This window comes from Branchiostoma lanceolatum, chromosome 1 (assembly GCF_035083965.1).
Source record: "Branchiostoma lanceolatum isolate klBraLanc5 chromosome 1, klBraLanc5.hap2, whole genome shotgun sequence".
Lineage (NCBI taxonomy): Eukaryota > Metazoa > Chordata > Leptocardii > Amphioxiformes > Branchiostomatidae > Branchiostoma > Branchiostoma lanceolatum.
In genome coordinates this window covers 10,789,040-10,807,006 of record NC_089722.1, presented here as the reverse complement: position 1 = coordinate 10,807,006, position 17,967 = coordinate 10,789,040, and the positions used below count along the sequence as shown (strand labels likewise).

At 40.7% G+C, this 17,967-nt stretch overlaps 2 protein-coding genes across 5 annotated transcripts in view; one reads left to right on the top strand and one right to left on the bottom strand.

The window, feature by feature from the left end:
- The first annotated feature begins 58 nt into the window (after nt 1-58).
- On the top strand, nt 59-5,808 carry LOC136433517 (transcription initiation factor TFIID subunit 12-like). Its single transcript, XM_066425812.1, has 8 exons — nt 59-251; nt 434-579; nt 1,013-1,105; nt 1,380-1,559; nt 3,188-3,265; nt 3,429-3,543; nt 4,378-4,466; nt 4,647-5,808. Exons 2-8 carry the CDS (start codon nt 508-510, stop codon nt 4,680-4,682), a joined length of 663 nt encoding a protein of 220 aa, XP_066281909.1. The 5' UTR covers nt 59-251; nt 434-507; the 3' UTR covers nt 4,683-5,808.
- A 615-nt stretch (nt 5,809-6,423) lies between these two features.
- The window catches only part of LOC136433230 (serine-rich adhesin for platelets-like), a 38,970-nt gene continuing 27,426 nt past the window's right edge, over nt 6,424-17,967 (bottom strand). For all 4 annotated transcript variants that reach the window (XM_066425220.1, XM_066425210.1, XM_066425230.1 and 1 more), the window contains 23 exons: nt 17,532-17,709; nt 17,077-17,231; nt 16,460-16,711; nt 15,879-16,184; nt 15,466-15,719; nt 15,187-15,343; nt 14,823-14,927; nt 14,189-14,464; nt 13,845-13,967; nt 13,552-13,671; nt 13,158-13,289; nt 12,735-12,995; nt 12,174-12,299; nt 11,388-11,522; nt 10,929-11,051; nt 10,552-10,662; nt 10,317-10,429; nt 9,809-10,034; nt 9,441-9,510; nt 9,170-9,219; nt 8,836-8,941; nt 8,138-8,357; nt 6,424-7,970 (listed from right to left, as the gene is read on the bottom strand). In XM_066425220.1, coding sequence (XP_066281317.1) covers nt 7,392-7,970; nt 8,138-8,357; nt 8,836-8,941; nt 9,170-9,219; nt 9,441-9,510; nt 9,809-10,034; nt 10,317-10,429; nt 10,552-10,662; nt 10,929-11,051; nt 11,388-11,522; nt 12,174-12,299; nt 12,735-12,995; nt 13,158-13,289; nt 13,552-13,671; nt 13,845-13,967; nt 14,189-14,464; nt 14,823-14,927; nt 15,187-15,343; nt 15,466-15,719; nt 15,879-16,184; nt 16,460-16,711; nt 17,077-17,231; nt 17,532-17,709 — 4,178 coding nt within the window. In that variant the 3' untranslated portion in view covers nt 6,424-7,391. The remainder of the gene's footprint in view (nt 7,971-8,137; nt 8,358-8,835; nt 8,942-9,169; nt 9,220-9,440; nt 9,511-9,808; nt 10,035-10,316; nt 10,430-10,551; nt 10,663-10,928; nt 11,052-11,387; nt 11,523-12,173; nt 12,300-12,734; nt 12,996-13,157; nt 13,290-13,551; nt 13,672-13,844; nt 13,968-14,188; nt 14,465-14,822; nt 14,928-15,186; nt 15,344-15,465; nt 15,720-15,878; nt 16,185-16,459; nt 16,712-17,076; nt 17,232-17,531; nt 17,710-17,967) is intronic.

Below are 17,967 nucleotides of genomic sequence, written 5' to 3'. Positions count from 1 at the left end.
TGATGTGAAACTAAACCTTAGAAAAGTCCACCCCCCTATACACAAGTGGATTCGTCTGAATTATAGCATTATGGGTATTTTCAAAATGGCGGAAATTTCTGGATCGTAGTAGTTTGTCGTTTTGTTGAAGTTTTGTGCGAAAAAGTGAAGCATTGATGAGCAAGAAACAAGATTTCCAGACCTATAAGACGTTAGTGTAGGCTATTATGTAGCTTTGGGTGGACTAAGTGTGCGCGCGCGTCTTTTGAAAGGTAAGTTTTATCGATCAACAACATAGATGCACTCACACTCTGTGCAGAACAGATAATAATTTTTCACAACACGTGATTGAGACACAAGCTCTGTAGCGATTTTCACAACGCCAGGTCTTCAAAGGAAGGTATAAAGCAGCTTATTTATCATATGTATTTTCGTTTTTCTTTGTTCATTTCAGTGCAGCTAGTAAATCAACAGACATCGACAGGTTTTGTTATTCATGTGATGAAGCATAACTGATGACACACAGGGATGTCCGCTCCGACCCCGGGAAAACCCAAAACTTTACAGGACACCATTCAGGACATTGAAAACCAGATAGCTGTGAGTAAGAGATGTTGGTGTTGGGAATCAGGTTGTCGTCTGACACAAGCACTTTGATTTATCTTAGGAGCACATAGATTCTCACAGGTACATGTCCTTATGATATATTTGTGACTCCCATATAAATTGGTGTATTTAGCGTACAAACCAAGGGGCTCCTCTAGATTTTGATCCTAGATATTAGCCAAATTCACAGGTTTGATTCATATATACCGCCATCATGTTTAATCATCTGTTGACTGATTTACAACAGAACATATCTCCAGCACCACTGTAGAACAACTCCACAAATCGGCATTTGATCACCCTTATAACTAAAAGCACACCACAGATATTTGCACATGCAACTGCCCATACCATCTGTAATATGGGCTAGAGTTATTAATCTGTATAGGCTATTCAAACTGAAGGCATCATGTGTTTTCCCACCCAGCTGCTTGGCTCAGGTCCCAACACTGACAAAAAGAAGGAAGACCTTTCCAAGCTAAAGGAGCTTCTGAGTAAAGCCAGGCTAGAGCAAGCAAAGGTAGAAGTTTTTATGTTATTAATATGGCATGATGATAACCTATGTACATTTATGCCCTGTAGGGGAAAGTACTGACATACAGATATGAACTCGTATGTTGTTATTATTATTAGGCAGATGCCTTCTATCCTGCAAGTGGTATCAAGGTATCAAGTTGACACAAGTGTAATTCTACAGTAGTACAGCATGACAACCTTTTGATAAGCCTTAAAGGTTGGTGCGATTTTATACATGTGTTAGACCTTTCCTTTGATCCCAACATTTAATCTCACAGGTCCAGTTGCAGACTACAACTGCCAGCTCCAGTGCTAAGCCACACCTGGTCAGGGTCCCCATTCCTAGTGTCAACAGCAGCACTGCCGTTGCCATGGCAACACCGTCCCCTGTTCTCCCCAGGCCTGGAGGCTCAGGACAGAACCACTCCGCCGGCAGGATCAGTCCAGAAGGCAGCCAGGTACTGTAAGTTCTGTTGTTACTAATGATGACTCTATCTTTTAAATCTTTAGGAGTACTGAAGTACTGAAGTACTTTCACAAAGGTGACATGTTTACTCCTATAGGGCGTATTCACGTGACGTCATCACCCCTGCCCTCCGTGGGCGGCCATGTTGGTGCTCACCCTGCAGCGAAGTTTCTCGGTGTCCGACGGTCTCTAAATTTCCAAGGAATGCAAAGTCGTCTGATCGCTGTTTTATTATATGCAAAGAGTCTCCAGCCTCACATCCTTTTCGCTACAAAAATCCAATTTCACCTACTGGAAATGACCCATTATCGACGAGCGTGGAAATGTTTTCCCCAGCTGCCTACAAACATGGCCGCTAAACTGTTTACAGAGTACGCATAAAATCAGTTCACAGCATACAAGTGTTCCAAGGCCTGCAACCATGTAGTACAGTGTCTTGAGTGTTGTGAAAAATTTTGTTGACAGAGAGTACGTTATGATCGGGAAAGTTCGACGTTGAAAGACCCCCCAGTTTACGAACGTATCTCAAGCAACGGCTACACGGTGCCGCCACTGTGTTACACAACGGGCCTGTAATTTGCTTTTCGACCAGATACAAAGGTTTCCATACACACACGTTGATTCTCAAACTTCAACTATTTAGACACGCTGTTCAGGGATCTCCCTAAAGAATGGAACAGTGGCGCTCCTCCATCCTGCTCTAATCCCAGCTCCATCCAGTTGATTTTCAAAGTCTAAGGGTATTTTTTTCCAATTTCTACCCAGGAAAGCCTGTAATTTTGCTCAAAACTGGAAATTTCAGATGTAAAGCTCAAGTTGCAGTAAATGACTTCCATTATGACTGAAAAAGGCAAAATGCAACAGCCGCTCTCCTTTTGAGAGGTGTGCGCCCCCCCCCCCCCCCTCCAGACCTCTCCCCTTGCACACATATCCTCTGCCTGGCACCCTCCCCCCATCCTGCTCTATATTTCTAGGGAGATCCCTGCTGTTCGTATGTCAGAAATCCACTTCTGTTTCAGTCGTTAGTCCCTTCGTATGTTCCCTTACCTATGCGAGAAACGCCAAACCAATCTTACTGTTACCCGATCAGTGTGTGCTTTATCAGTCCCAATCAAACATCTGACCACGAGGCAAAACACCATGACTGTGAGACAAAACGTTTCGAAGGGAAATTGTGAATGGCGTAGAAAACATCTGCTATTTATACGGAGAGTTCCATGGGGCTCCACTATCAAGTGAGCACCAACATGGCCGCCAGTACTCGTTGCTAGGGGGAGGGTCACGTGACTGAATACGCCCTATAGGGGATTCGGCAAGTAATCTTGGACTAATACGAGAAAATTTTAGTGCAAGGTTAATTTGATGCAAGAATTCTCTCCTCTGAAATTATTTTTATCATCATCCTCTCTTGCAAGTGCAATTGCCATTTGCAGTTATTACAGAATATAAGAAAAATATGCTAAACATAGCAATTTGTTTGAGTTTATTCAAATCAACAATTAATTGCAAAACATTCCAAAGAGAATGGCAGTATCCCTTCAAAGCAAGAGAGTTTGATTTGATTTGTGTTTAGAAACTATGCAATTGGTAACTTCTTCTTTTGTAATCACTGCCAACTAGGTACTGTCTAAGCGACGACTGCAAGACCTGGTCCGTGAGATCGACCCCACAGAGCAGCTGGATGATGATGTGGAAGAGGTAACTTTCTTAAACTTTGCAACAAGAAATTTTGCAATAACAATGAAAGCAGAGGATCAATGATAAGGGAATGGGAGCGGTAACTGTTAGACCTGTTTAGATCTGAGATGGGAGCCAGATAGACCCTCAGTCTTGCTTCTACTGACAGTTTTTCCTTTTCCAGTTGTTGCTTCAGGTTGCAGATGATTTCATAGAAAATGTAGTGACATCATCCTGTCAGCTGGCCAAACACCGCAAGTCCAACACACTGGAGACAAAAGATGTCCAAATGTACCTGGGTAAGGTCCACATTGGGTCTGGAAATTTACATGTGTAAAAGTCATGTAGAACTTAAATGTTTTTTTCCGATAAAGGGAACTTTTTTAGTCTTAGATAGGGTAGATAAGTTACTCTATGAACTGGGTTGTTATTGATGTGGTCGTCAGATTATAATTGTTGCAAGTAGTGGTAAAAGATGATCCCAGAAGATTTTTGATAATGTATTATGATATTTTACACTCTGTGTATCAAAATACTGGATACTACTACTACCGTGAAAATGAAGAGCATTACTGGGAACAGTTTTGTTCAGCTTCTTCTCTCGTATGCAAAACAATTCAGTCTGATTGAGGAGTAAGGACTGTAACTTTAAAGTTAATGTCATACATAGTGGTGTGGATCTAAACCCGAGTTTAGGTTTAGGTTCGGACTCGAGTCCAGAGGTTTAGGTTCAGGTCCGGACTTGAAAGTCCGGACCTGAACAATAATTTTGGAATATTTTTTCGTGTTACATGTAAAATTGCATATTGGCAGATATTTTACATGTAATTTGAAAACAATATATACGGAATTATATACAGTCAGTAATTAACACAAAAGTTCAGTTATAAACGCAAAAACAGCAATGTTTTAATATTTTTCTAGTGCAAATTTCACGATTTAAGGAAGGTTTAAGATAGTTTAAAACAAAAAGGAGTGTATGAGTGAGAGAATTTTTTTTCAAGTCCGGACTTGTTTCCAGACGTTTAGGTTTTTTTGGACTTGAACCTAAACGTTTACAAGTCCGGAACCGGTCCGGCCGGACCGATCCGCACCACTAGTCATACATGTATATTTATTATTTTCCTCACCAGAGCGGAATTGGAACATGTACATTCCTGGTTTTGGGACTGATGATATCCGGCCATACAAGAAGGCTTGCACTACAGAAGCTCACAAACAGGTTAGGATCTCTTTTTCTTATACACGCAGGGTATGTGTTGAGAGATAAAGCTAGATGTGGCCTTTTCTGTTAGCTTTCTGCTCAGAATGCCACCATTCGTCATTTTCCCGTGACTTTTGGGGTTCTTCATTCATTGCCGATGTGATGCTTATCTCTCCTGTCATACTTTGTGCTTTCCAGAGGATGGCCTTGATCAGAAAGACCTTAAAGAAGTGACCATTGTGGAGTGTCAACATCACTTGATACACTAAAAAAAACACAGTATTTATGGATTACTTATATACATGTAACTATCATGGCATGGCTGTTGCCTCTTAGATCTGACAAATGTTTTTGTCCAAGAGTCTTCAGTACAGTAAGCGCATATGTGTGTGAGGTAGCAGTCAAGGTGATATCTTATTCTACTGTATGATGATTTGACTATTATATATTGCACAAAACTGGTTCAGAGATGAAAATGCCTTAATGTTTGTGGTTTATATCTTCTTGTTGGTGCTGGCAAGAATCTTTCATAGTATGCCATTACTTAGAAGTCGCTTGAAGCTGTCTCAAAGAGATGGTGTATGCCCAATGTGACATCTAGATCAGTTAGTGCAAGTAGTCGCAAACCTTCATATTATGAGTTCAGTTGGTCTGTCTTTCTTGACACCAGAGGAGCCCTCAATTCATAAACTTGTTTGATAGATTTATAATGTCATGGTATAGGGTGAAGGAGGAATATATTATTATTACTAAGATAAAATGTTTTGCCCTCATTTTTGAACTGCAGACTAAACTGGTTGGGCAGTAGCTATGGTAAATTTATGAACAGCACATTGCCCCTTTCTGTCCAACTGTTGGCACATGCACAGGCTATAATGTGGAAATAGGGCTTTTTAAGGGGTAAAAAAAAGACTGGGTATTATACATGTAATTGATATAAGTTACCTGTTGGTCACTTTTACTTCATTTTGCCTAAAAAGCTGGAGGAATCACTGAATAAAGAAGTCAATAAAAAGTTTACCATGCCACACCAGTGCTGATATTCTTTCACTACTGCACACAAAAGTTTTGGCTACTGCACACAAAAGTTTTGGATCTAGAAAAGGCACAGTCCGAAACAAATCCTCCTCCCGCTGAGCTGTAATGTTGGTCAGATTATGTTAAGGACCAGCATGTAACTTTTTTGTAACATAGATTCTCCAGACAGTAAAACATTTGTCTATGTCTTAATTTGTAGTCATTAGGTTTATTTAGAAACTAACAGAATTCATGTCAACATATATGTATAATGAAAAAGCAATTTGTACGCTGTTTAGTTTGTTGCTTATGTGAATAAAATACCATGAAGATGACTGATCTACACAGATTCACATTGACTGATGAAAAGTGCTCAGTTGTATTCTTTACTAGAAATATGCAGCTCAATCCTAGAATAGCTTTGAGTGCTAAAAGAAAACTTCATCAGAAGGCCTTGTGAAGTACATTTTTAGTTTTCATTCTTTGATATCCACACTACATGAGCTTAAGTACATTTCAATGCTGCTTACTAAACCAGGCTCCACGCCAGTCCACGGATCGTTGGGAAAATAGTAGAAATTGGCCAAATAGAGTAAATAGAATGCTAGGGGTAGTCGGCTATGGATTGCCAATTGGACCCTCTATCTGTAGCCGACTATTCTTAGTATACTATTATTTTACTCTATTTGGCCAATTTCTACTATTTTCCCAGCAATCTGCAGAGCCCAGTAGAGGCTAACCAAACATCCTCATTTTCTACTATCTATTTCTTTATTATTGTTCTATTTATTACCTTTTGATACACTTAGCTTCCTGTATGCTCTTTGCTCCTTCCATACTGAGTAGGTGGTTGAATTATGTTTGTTTGATGTTCATATTTATGATATTGAGTAAACGTTAGTAGAAAGTTCATTCATAACAAAAAAGCTAACATTTAAACTGATAATAAATCAATCACTTCAATGTTAAGTTCATTTTATTAGAAATTCCAACAATGAGGGGTCCGTAACATGAAATGCTCTTGACATCAACACACTCATATCATGTAATCTTGTATAAACTAATATCAGTTAGTATTACATATTCATTGCTGTTCAAGTTTCCTCCATGTTGAGAAGTAGTTAGTGAAGTAGTAACATCAAATAATTCATTAATCAAGTAACCTGAGTTCATGTTATTTCTCTGAGAAGCATTAAACTTTTTCATTAGTATCTTAGTTTATACAAATGTAAATATAGATACAGCATCTGTGTGTACATTGCAAAAATACCCATCACTGATTCTTCCAGTTATCATTTCCAAAGAGGAGTTAAATGTTGGGTTCTGGTTATTTTTGTCATGGTAAGCAAAAATAAATACAATATACATGCATTTGATCTATAGTCAAGCAACACATCACAAACAAATTGTGGTCTTCTTAATACTAGTATAAGTCATTGTTGCAAATTTTGATCAAGTAGTAAAAACTCTGCCAGTTTACTACTTCTGCAAATAAATTTAGCCATGATTAACCTAACTCTGATATCATACTCAAACATTTTGTACATACACGTACAAACACTGATCTATTGCCAACTACAGTATTATACAGCTTATGATATGTCCATTGAGCTTGATGGTGGAGATTTCTGATAACTGCACTCCTGTCTAAACAACTCAAAAGTTTGCAACATAAAAGTTTTTTAAACAAGTCATAAAGGTAGAGTATAAGATATTAAAATTTTTTTGATAAGCACAACTTAATATGTCCATTATCTGAGTCCTCGACTCTTTAAATGTTAAATACTGGTCAGTTTAAATGACCATAGCAAGTGCGAGTTACAGACAAACAAATTGTATACATGTTTTCAACTCACATCATTCTGCGCCCCTTAGGAAGAGGCAGATTTTTCATCTACTTGACAACTACATCTGATGCTGAAAGCATCAGAATTTCTTGTAACCAGATTGCCAGTCTTTGGCATATCGGTTGACCAGAGAGCCCATGATGGTGGGGGTTGTCAAAGGCCTAGATTGGGGAGGGATGGGTGCTGCAGCACTATTAATGACTGTTGCATTTGACCAGGAACTCTCAGTGGTCTCTGAGGTGTAGCTCGTTGTCTCGCTGTGTTTGGTGTCAGTTGACTGAGAACTGATCTCAGATCCTGTCTCGCTCCTCTGTGATGCCTTGTCATCAAAGACATCATCGTCATCTGTGTACAGCTCAGTGGTAGACTCATGTCCAAACGAAAAACTAAGGTGGCTTCTGTCGTCGTCCTCCGAGGTGTTGACAGCCGAGGTGAAGTCCATATGGAAGCTCTCTTCGTGCATCTCAGAACCAAATACCATGCTGCGTGCGTCGTCACCTGCAGCACTCTGTGTGCGACCCATGCTGAATCTGTCTCCTATGTCTATGGACATGACGCTCCGTGCACTTACCGACTGCCTGCCATCTATGGAAGGCGTTATCATGTCCATAAGGGCTTGCAAAGCCCGAGGGTCGATCACGGGCCGTGGGAGACGATACTGAAAAAAAAATAGAGACCAGTCATTAATTTCTTTATCATGGAAGATGGCATACCAACATTTAGCAAGGATATGACTATCTAATACAATGATTGTACAGTGTTCAGAGATACTAAAGTGTACAGTAAGTTGAAAATTATGCCAGTAAAACTTGCAACTTTTCTTACCCGCACACTTGACATGAAGATCTCCTCATAGATCTCCTTGTCCTTGATGGCCCCAGCTTTTGAAGACGCGCCGAAGCTGTGTGTCTCAGACTTGTGCCTCTTGCGTACCCCAGGGAGGAACCTGGTCACCTGGATGTCGTACAGGTTTTCCCGGGAGTCAGCCCTGTCCATGTCCGACGGGTCAGACAGCCAACGATGACTAGGCTTGGCAAATGTTGGCCTAAGGAAGGAAACATTTTGATTATCATTGATGCATGCACTCATGCTGCTATTTCTTGTTACAGCAAGGAGGTTATATGATAACAGGTGCTACAACAATATTTTCTGCTACAAAGTAATTACCAAGATGGCAATGTGTAGATGACCTTGTTAAGTACCCAATTAGAAGCAAACATTTTATTGGTAATAACTCAGATCACCAGAGGCCAAGTATTTACCATGGACATTGCATGGCTGCCATATTTGGTCATAAACAAAATCTACCAGAATATCTTTCTTTTTTCTGAGCCATTTTGTGCCTGTTGGTGAGATGGAGAGTTCTTACACATTTGATGAAAAATAACCAGGTACAAAAAATTGGAGTAGAGTGAACAAGTTGATTTAGTCTTGTTGCTTCAGAATCTACTTTTCTTACAAGAGTATAAGACTACTAATGGTGTGAACTGTTGTAATTCTGTCAAGGGCATGATTGTCCTTACTTGTATTTCTTGGCCTTTTCTTCCAAGGTCTGATTCCTCAGGACAATTATGAAGATGCCAAGAACCAAAAAGACGGCAAAGAAGCCAGCAGTTGTCCCAGAGACGACTGTAATGAAAAAAAGATATAACATTTGTTACATGTACACTGTCAGTTGCAATCATTCATAAACACTGCACCTCTTGATTTGTATCCATCCAAGTTTGCTCCACTTCATTTCAGAAGATGTGTAGTACATCTGATACTATGAACAGTCTGTACTTTATCAACTGAAATATGTGATGGCAATATCATATTGGTGCTTAATAATATAGAGAAAGAATTTGAGTGGCATACCTGACACAATGTTGATCTGACATCTAGCTCCAGTATACTGTAAGGGGCAGCTGTAAGATAATAAGCAGTATTGAGTTTAATACAATGTGACAAAAAATAGAAATCCAATGACTATCTTGTACAAGTTGATTTCCCTTAAAAGCACCGACATATCTTAGATATTCAAATAGAACAGCCCAAAGAATACATCTAACAGAGGAAGACATGTTTGTCATTGAGTCATTCTATGGACTGATGTGATCAGAAGGAAAGGGACAAACTGAAGCATTACCTGCATGTCTTTGCTTTGTTCTGGATGGAACAGGACCCGCCATTCTGACAGTACCCTTTGTAGCAGAAAGCTAGAATAACAAAAAAATGATATTTGTCATCTATTGCATCATATCAAGAAATAAACTATGTCATTGTGTATTACTGTTTTGTGAGATGAACTTTTTTCTCTCACAGTTGTTAGTACAATTTGGCTTACCATTGATGGCACCTGATATGTAGTGGTCAGTACGAAAAAATCTGTGTTGCTTTAATGCACAAAAATCCATACAGTCAGCAGTAAATCAGACAGATGAATCTGATCTTTATCTTAAAGATGAATCTGATAAAGCCAGTACTTAAAACATACATTACATTTCTGTCTCGTACCTTGATAAGTTATGTCAGACACATTCAGGCCCATTAGGTCAATAGAGGTGTTCCTTGCTCCGTTGACGAATGCCTTGGTGATGTCGGCATTGGTCAGAGCAGCCGAGGGGTCAGTTGTCAGCAGGGTGCTGGCGACAACACTTCCGCTTCTGAACTCTGAGGTGGACACCGATTGAAATGCCGAGCGGATGGTCTGGTTGAAGTGAGTCTCGAAGAACATGGTCAGCTGCGGAAAAGATGAAGTGAGTTATTCGACTAATGTGTTCCTACTGAAGTGCAGCAGGAATCTCTTGTGTCAGAAAAGTCAAGCTCTTTCTTAGAATGGCCAATGATTTGGCAAATGAGAGATATTTGTTTCAATTCGTGCATTCAGGTTGAACAAGTACATGATATGGACGTACCGCTGGCTCAATGCTTTTCAAGCAAAAGCATTGAGCCAGCGGTCACTACGGAGGATGGTACTCAGGCTACATCTTATGTTGTAAGAGAAAAAATGTTGCCAACTGACCGCCAACTCTATCTGTTTCCTAATGTTCTTGTGCACATCAGTTCTGCAGTCCGTCAAGTCTGAGGTGAAGACAAGATCTCCGAAAGACAACTCCAAGCCAAATCCAGCCGAGTCTGAAACACAATGATGGTAGATCGTCAGAAGATTTGTTCATAATAGACCAGTAAGCCCCAGTAACAACGGACTACAAAGACAGTGGTACTATAACATGTAGGTACGGAACAAAAACGCTCACCTATTTCACATAAGGTACTGCCATCTCCGCTCCAGCCAGTTTTGCAGCGACAGAAGCTGTCTGTGCCGTTGAAGACGTATTCTGCGTGCTCATGACAGCCTTTATGGCACTCTGTCAGGGAGAAGAATGATGATATATATCGTAAATACCTAGAATACTTAGTGACTGAAACTCACTATACTGATGACTTTTCAAGCCAAATAAAAAATAATGCAGGTTGCCACTAAGATTTGTTGTACTGGGCAACTCCATCAAAGAATTAAAGCTTTGACCATTGCAGGACAGTGCTGCCAATATGATTTTAGTGGCATTTGCTAATGACCCTCTTCCCACCTATGCACTATGTCAACAAGGCTTTAGATGACTTTGAATGTTACCTATTTCAACACAGGTACGTCCATCTGAGTGGAGCTTGTAGTTCTCTCTACAGGAGCAGTTGTAAGAGTCCACAAGGTTGGTGCAGAAGTGATCACAGGGGGAACTGTCACACGAGTTCTTTGCTGAAATGTTAAAGAAACATTCTATTAGCACATTTGCACAAGCCATGTGGGCTTGAAAAACATGTTAATCTGATAAAGAAGAACTTAAGTAAAGGGTTTCCATGTGATGTATCACTTGCTCATTTAGTTATATTCAAAAAGCAGACTTTTATGGGATGTGCAAACGTCCATGTACAAACATCATTAGAGTGATATATTTTTGCATATTCATTCAACATTAGTGTTAAATTCCAATATGTTTGGTAAATGTTAGCAGCATGTTTTCAGGTTATTGATAAACCTCTATTTTGTTTTGTCATCCATTGAAAGGAGAGAAGTATAATAACCCTATCTTACCTATGCAGGAAACACTGTCATTTGCCAAAACAAATCCAGGAGCACAGATGCACTCGTAGCCACCCAAGAAATTCCGGCAACCGACTTTGCATCCTCCTTGTCCTACATCAGCAGTCTGCAGGCACTCATTCACATCTGTAAAACCAACGGCACAGTTACCATCTTAGAATATCAGGAAAGTGAAAATATCTCCAGGAGTATCATGCATCTCTACTAGTAACTGTGACTATCAAATTGTCTAAACTTTGTGTAATGTTACTAACATTCAATGTGATATATAGTAGAGTGGATTCATTCCTCAAGCTAACCGACATCTTTCACACCACAGTCGTCCCTCAGTAAGACATCTGAAGCCGCATAGTTCCTGTGTAGAACTTTTATTCAGTCTAGTACCAGACTGAATAAAGTTCTACACAGGAACTATGCGGCTTCAGATGTCTTACTGAGGGACGACTGCGGTGTGAAAGATGTCGGTTAGCTTGAGGAATGAATCCACTCTACTATATATAACATTGAATGTAATGTTAGACTATTTGGGAACTTCCCCCAAAATAGACTATTGACTATTGCCACTGTCACTTATTGTTTCTGAACAATATCACAGAGTGTCGTAGAATAATGCAGGTTGGCATTTGTTGCTAATGCTAAACCTCCTGCCAGTAAAAGACACCAAAAGCTGTATTTACTGGAGTCATTAGTGTTGGATTGTGAACTCGCTGGATGACCTGCTATTGAAGAAAGACATTTAATACATATGCAGTGTACAAAATTCAACATTTGACAAACCTCCACACAGTGATCCATCTCCTTCGTACCCTTGTCTACAGTTGCAGTAGAACCCGCCATCTTCGTCCCTACAGACAGCATTGATGCTGCAGTCGTTGGTGGTGTTGGCTGCACACTCATTGATATCTGAAGCAAGAACAGTTGACTTGTCAGGAGGATTGCAGGAAAGATGGTGAGATAAAACATTAGATATTTTATAGCAGTATCTATGAATGAGTGAAAAATGTAAATGAGCCACAGCGAAGATATCCTGTGGGCCTTGCAGCAGTTGTATATTATACTCGGCAATTAGCATGAATTTATGTCTGGATTCATAACATATCTGACATCTTTTATATCAAGTTTTGCAACACCGATCTGACAGAAAATAATGGCCAGAAAAGAAACCAGTGTTAGATACAAAACAAATTTTCCCTAAGGATGTTGCTAAAAGGCATCCAGTTGGATACAGCTTTTGCTGTATATATGGATCAAGTTTTTGATCTATCTACTTGGCCTATTGCTTCTGTGTAGTCTTGTAAGCAGGCTTTAAAAAATCAACATGACAGGGACATGTCTTACTTATGCAAGTCCTCCCATCGGTGTCCAGGTAGTAGCCCATCTGGCACCTGCAGTAGAATGACCCCTGGGTGTCCTCACATTTCTGACTACAGTTTCCATTGTTCACACTACACTCGTCGATGTTGTCACACTTCCGCCCACCACGCTCTGTTGACTGCCGAAACCCGTCCTTACAGATGCACTCGTAACTACCGAGGGTGTTGCGGCATTCCCTTGCATTCTCGTCACAAATGTCAGTCCCACGAGCACATTCATCTATATCTGTTGGGAAAAATATTGTTTTTACATGTTTTAAGATACCTTTAACTTTCAGGTCTGGTATACATGTATGCCATATTTCCAATTAGTATATTCATCCTATTAACTTTACTTCATAACTAAATTAATGTACAGGTAAGAAAAGTTTGAAACCATTTCTGTTACCTTGACAAGAGCTGTTTGCCTGTAGTTCATAACCAAAGTCACAGACACAAAACTCAGCTCCTGTAGAGTTTGCTGCACATCCGCCGATGGGTTGTGGATGACAACTGTTGTTTACTGAACAGTTATAGAAGGCTGTAGGAACAAAGAATTACAATTACAATGACAAAAGAGTTCCAGTGAAGTTTGACGTGAATGGCTTAGTGTCTTACTATATATTTAGTCTTTACATTTCATCCTAAAAGTTTCCAAATGAAAGGTAGTCTTCTATTATTTGTACAACTAAAGGAAATTCAATTTGAAATTGCTTTCATAAAGAAAATGAACACAAAATATATTCTATTATGACGTATGGTGCCTTTAGTGGGAAGGGGTGAACGTCAAAGCTGATACTTACGAGTACATGTCCTGGCGTTAACGTCGAGGTTAAAATGTGGATGACACTGACACTCATAGTAACCCACATGATCCACACAGACATGTTCACACCTGCTTCCAGCCATGCATTCATCAAGCTCTGTTTGGAGGAGAATCATGATATTTGCAATCAGTCTCTGTTTTTAAGAAAATAAACCATCAAAACAACAATGAAAGCAAATCATATAATATTTTCTAAAGTGAGCGCAGCAGAAGCAAAATGCATTTTTTAAACTGCAGAAATAGTCAAGAAAACTAACAAATAAACTGTACCTAGGCAAGTTCTTCCGTCGGAATGAAGGTAATAGGCTGCTCCACACTCGCACTCATGTTCTCCATCCGTGTTCACACACAGACGGTCACAGCCGCCGTTGTTCACAAGACATTCATTGATATCTGAAATGCAGTTAGAACTGGTTCAACCTATGTAGGTATCAAAAACGAGCAGGTTCATCTACTGACTTATGGGCATCATTGACTGATTACTAAGCTCTGTAAACAAACTGTCAGCTAAAGCATTTTAATATAAAAGGTCTCTGCTTTATACACCACAGAAGAAGCTCTTCCCATACAACAATTCAAAGGTCATTTGACTTTGTCCGATGATACCAACTCACCTGAGCATGTTTTTCCATCACTTTGAAGCTCATATCCAGGCCGACAGCCGCAAACATACCCGCCATCTGTGTTGTTGCAGTAGCCGTGGTTGTCGTCACAGTCATTCTGAGTGGGCTGCCGACATTCATTGATGTCCACACAGACGAAGGAATCACCGTCCTTATGGTACCCTTGGAAGCAGTTACAGGAGTACGAACCAGCTGTGTTGATGCAGTCAGCATTCACACACTGGCATGCTCTGCTGTCGTTCTTATCCAGCAAGCATTCGTTCAAATCTACAGGGACATAAATGCATGATGATGTTAAGATTCTGTCTTGTAAGTGTTTAAAAGTTGAATGCCCATCTCTATTTCTATAGAGCTTGGGCCACACAGGCCACTACAATAGGGGCTAGTCCAAGGGAAGTGGAATATGTCCTATACTCTTTGAAATTCTCATAAGTGCTGAGTGCCAAGCAAAGAAAAAGAATGTACCATCCATTACCTTCCAAAAGCAAGAACACTCTAAGCCCTAGTCCTTTGCACAGTTTTTTGTCAATGGAGAAAATGGTATTTCATCCAGCAACATTTCAGATTGAAAATCCAAGCTGTTGTGGTTCTTTCAGATGTTCAGATTTAATGTTGGCAGACCTACCCTCACACTGCTCGCCATTCCCGATCATGCTCCCCGGACACGGTCCACACTCATACCCAGTCTGGTTGGCCATGAGGGGGGCTGGCTGGTCTTTACATGTCACGCCTAGGAAAGGGAGAGATAACGTGAAGAGAGTAAATACCCTGGCAGAGAATACTGCTAATGGGATTGAAATGCCCATAGTTGCTGTAGTCTGATGACAAGGTTATATCCACAGCAATTACCAATGGACAGATCAGAGTCAGTCTGTGTCTTCACTATGTAATTGTATTGCTCTATACCAATGCATGTTTCCTATCACTTCATGAGATGATTATGGAACCTTGTGATGAATATGAGACTGATATGTGAATGGAGTTTGTACCTTGAAAACAAGGATTGCCACTGCAGCCATCTATGTCTTGTTCACAGAACTGTCCTCCCCATCCATTGGGGCACACACAGGTTGCAACACCAAAACCCTCAGTCCTGACTCCAACGTTGTCGTAGTTGCATGTTCCAAGATTGACGCAACCGCAAACCTATATCATGATGTAACAAATTCATGTCAGATGTTTTGTTGTATAGTTGGAAATTAGTTGTTGCTGTACGTGAAGGATGAATGATATACTAGTTGAATTGTCAGCTGCTATGCTGTACTTACCGTTATGTCTGGGAAAACAGTTGTCGCGGCATTAAGAATATCTGTAGCTGTCCAGCTGATAGTTGTCTTGTTTGTGCTCGTTGGAGTCCAGACAAAGTTGGCTTCCAGGCCTGCAGACTGTGTCAACGTCCCAGAACCGGAGAGGGTGAAGTTCACCACAGGCTGCTCATCTGTTGCCCGCAGGGTGACTGTGAAAGTCTCGCCCACTTTGACGCGTACTTCGCTTGGCGCCGTCATGTTTGGTGGATTATTTGCTGCAGATGAAAAAATTGCATTTTATTGCATCATTTATGGACCTCAAGGAGACACAGCTTATGGAAGAGGCATATTAAAAAGTGGAGAAATGATGCACCTAAAATGTGATATTCTGTTTAGATTAGCAGCTGGTGAAACAGGAGAATGTACCTATTTACCTAAGACAGCGGTTGCCTGCTGAAAGGCCAACAGGCCCTGTGTCGTTGCGAGACCGACCTCAATAAGACCGGTAACAGCAATGTCATGAAGACACTGTGTGTTGTTTTCCCCGCCACAAGCAGCTATGGCCTGGTTTTTAAAGGTGGTGTTCCCATCAAAGAGCACATCCAGGTCACTGGTAAAGAACTTGGGTCGAAAACTGTCGTCTCCATATGAAGCGGCAGATGACCCGGACGGATACCTGGTGAACAGTGTCACAGTGGACACATCGACTCCTTGCAGAGAACTGACATTCCTCAGTGACCCTAGAAAAAAATAACTGTTATCATTCATAAGTACTAACCTGTGAACTTAGAATTGTGCTCTTCAATGATACTATTATTATGCTTCTTTGATTTGGCAGTCAATGACAATTATCCGAAGAGTGTACACTATGCTACTGATCTTTTATGTCCAAGTTGGCATTTTCAAAATCTGATCAGTCATAATGCAAACATTCTAAGTATTGAAACAACTGGATCATCATGACAATGGAGTTGTCACAGAAATGGTAGACAATTGTCATTATTGTTTTACTTACAAGCTTGACCAAAGGGGAAAATTGCCGAATCTTGAGGCTTCGAAGGGTTTGATGTTGGGTATGGAGATCCGTTGGGTAAGATGAAGTCATCCGAAGCATTGCCATTCAAATTTCCCAGGATGCCTTGTAGCTTTCCTGACATCTCTCCAGGCATGCCCACCACGTAGCTCAGCAAGTTGAGACCCCTCGTGATGGTGATGGATATTCCAGATGGGAATGACACAAGAATGCCTGTCAAATTCCCTGCATTGTCTAGGAGAGAAAGACAGTTTCACAGCTATGACATCACAAAAATCATGATCCAAATCAGTTCATCACATAGAGAGGACCAGTTTGATCCCTCCCACACCTTTCAGTGCATATGGCAATGTCCATCTCCATTGCTATAGCCCTTGAGCCACACGGTTGTGCAAGCAGTACAACAGGGGGGGCTAGTTCACTGGTAGTGGTGTTTGTTTAACAACCAAGTGAGTGCTAAGCAGAGAAAGCAGTAGGTTCAATTTTGAAAGTCTTTGGTCTGAACTAGTCAGGGTTTGAACCCACAACCTCCTAAAAGCAAAGCAAAGAAAGCAAACAATCTATATTTTTTTAAAAACCAGAAGAGGGAAGTCCCTCACCATTCTGGGCAAAGACTCTTCCATCACTGAAAGTCTTCCCTGCAATGACTTCTTCCTTCTGCAGTTCCACACCGTTGATGACAACATAGAATCCTGGGCTGCCACTGCTGAGATGTACTTCCACGGCTTCTGATGGTTGTTTAAAAGCAATGCCACTGGAAATTGGTGGAGATAACGGTTAAGAAATATCCATTGTAACTTCACTGCCATGTGTGCAAAAACTGCTGAAATTGTAAACCCCAAATGAATCAAAGGGCAAATAGCCATCTGTACTTCTACTCAAAAGTATCTGTATTTGTATAGCCGGTATAACCGCCCTTCGGCATAACACACCAGCTTAGTAGGCAATAGGGATGTGAGTGGGCTTTGGAGGTACACATGTAGTCGTTTATGCATGTGGCTACACAATAAATTGCATATGATGCTGTCTCTGATAACCAAAAGTGTTTTCTCACCTGTAGACAGTGCCTCTCACTTCAACGCCGTTGATGACCGGCCGTTTGGTTCGTGCCTGCAGTTCAAAGCTGTGAGGAGAGTCGCTGGTGTTCCTCAGCAGCAGGAACTCACCGTGGCCGTTGAAGGAGAAGGTGGCGCCGTCAAGGGTAGTGATGTGAGGATCACCAAGGCCAGAGGCTGAGAGGGGTCATGACATTTTATTTGTTTGTTTGTATGTTTGTTATTCAAACAGGGGGATACTTGTCGCCTTAAATAAATCTGTCTGGATATGCAGCTTGTAGTCTTTAGTACAAAACCTGCTGTGTTACGTCGTTGAGCGGGGTTACCAGGTATGCAATACAAATGAACACTAAAGGCATTCTTCAATGTGCTTTACAAATTAAATTACTCAAATTACTAAATGATACAAAACCAAAATAACATGTAAGTATGCAC

What these genes read in the sequence shown, in the direction of transcription:
- LOC136433517 (XM_066425812.1), top strand. Translation starts at nt 508, where the DNA reads ATGTCCGCTCCGACCCCGGGAAAACCCAAAACTTTACAGGACACCATT. An exon ending in ACATTGAAAACCAGATAGCT is followed by an intron (nt 580 to 1,012) that starts GTGAGTAAGAGA and finishes TTTCCCACCCAG; the next exon opens with CTGCTTGGCTCAGGTCCCAA. An exon ending in AGATGTCCAAATGTACCTGG is followed by an intron (nt 3,544 to 4,377) that starts GTAAGGTCCACA and finishes TTTCCTCACCAG; the next exon opens with AGCGGAATTGGAACATGTAC.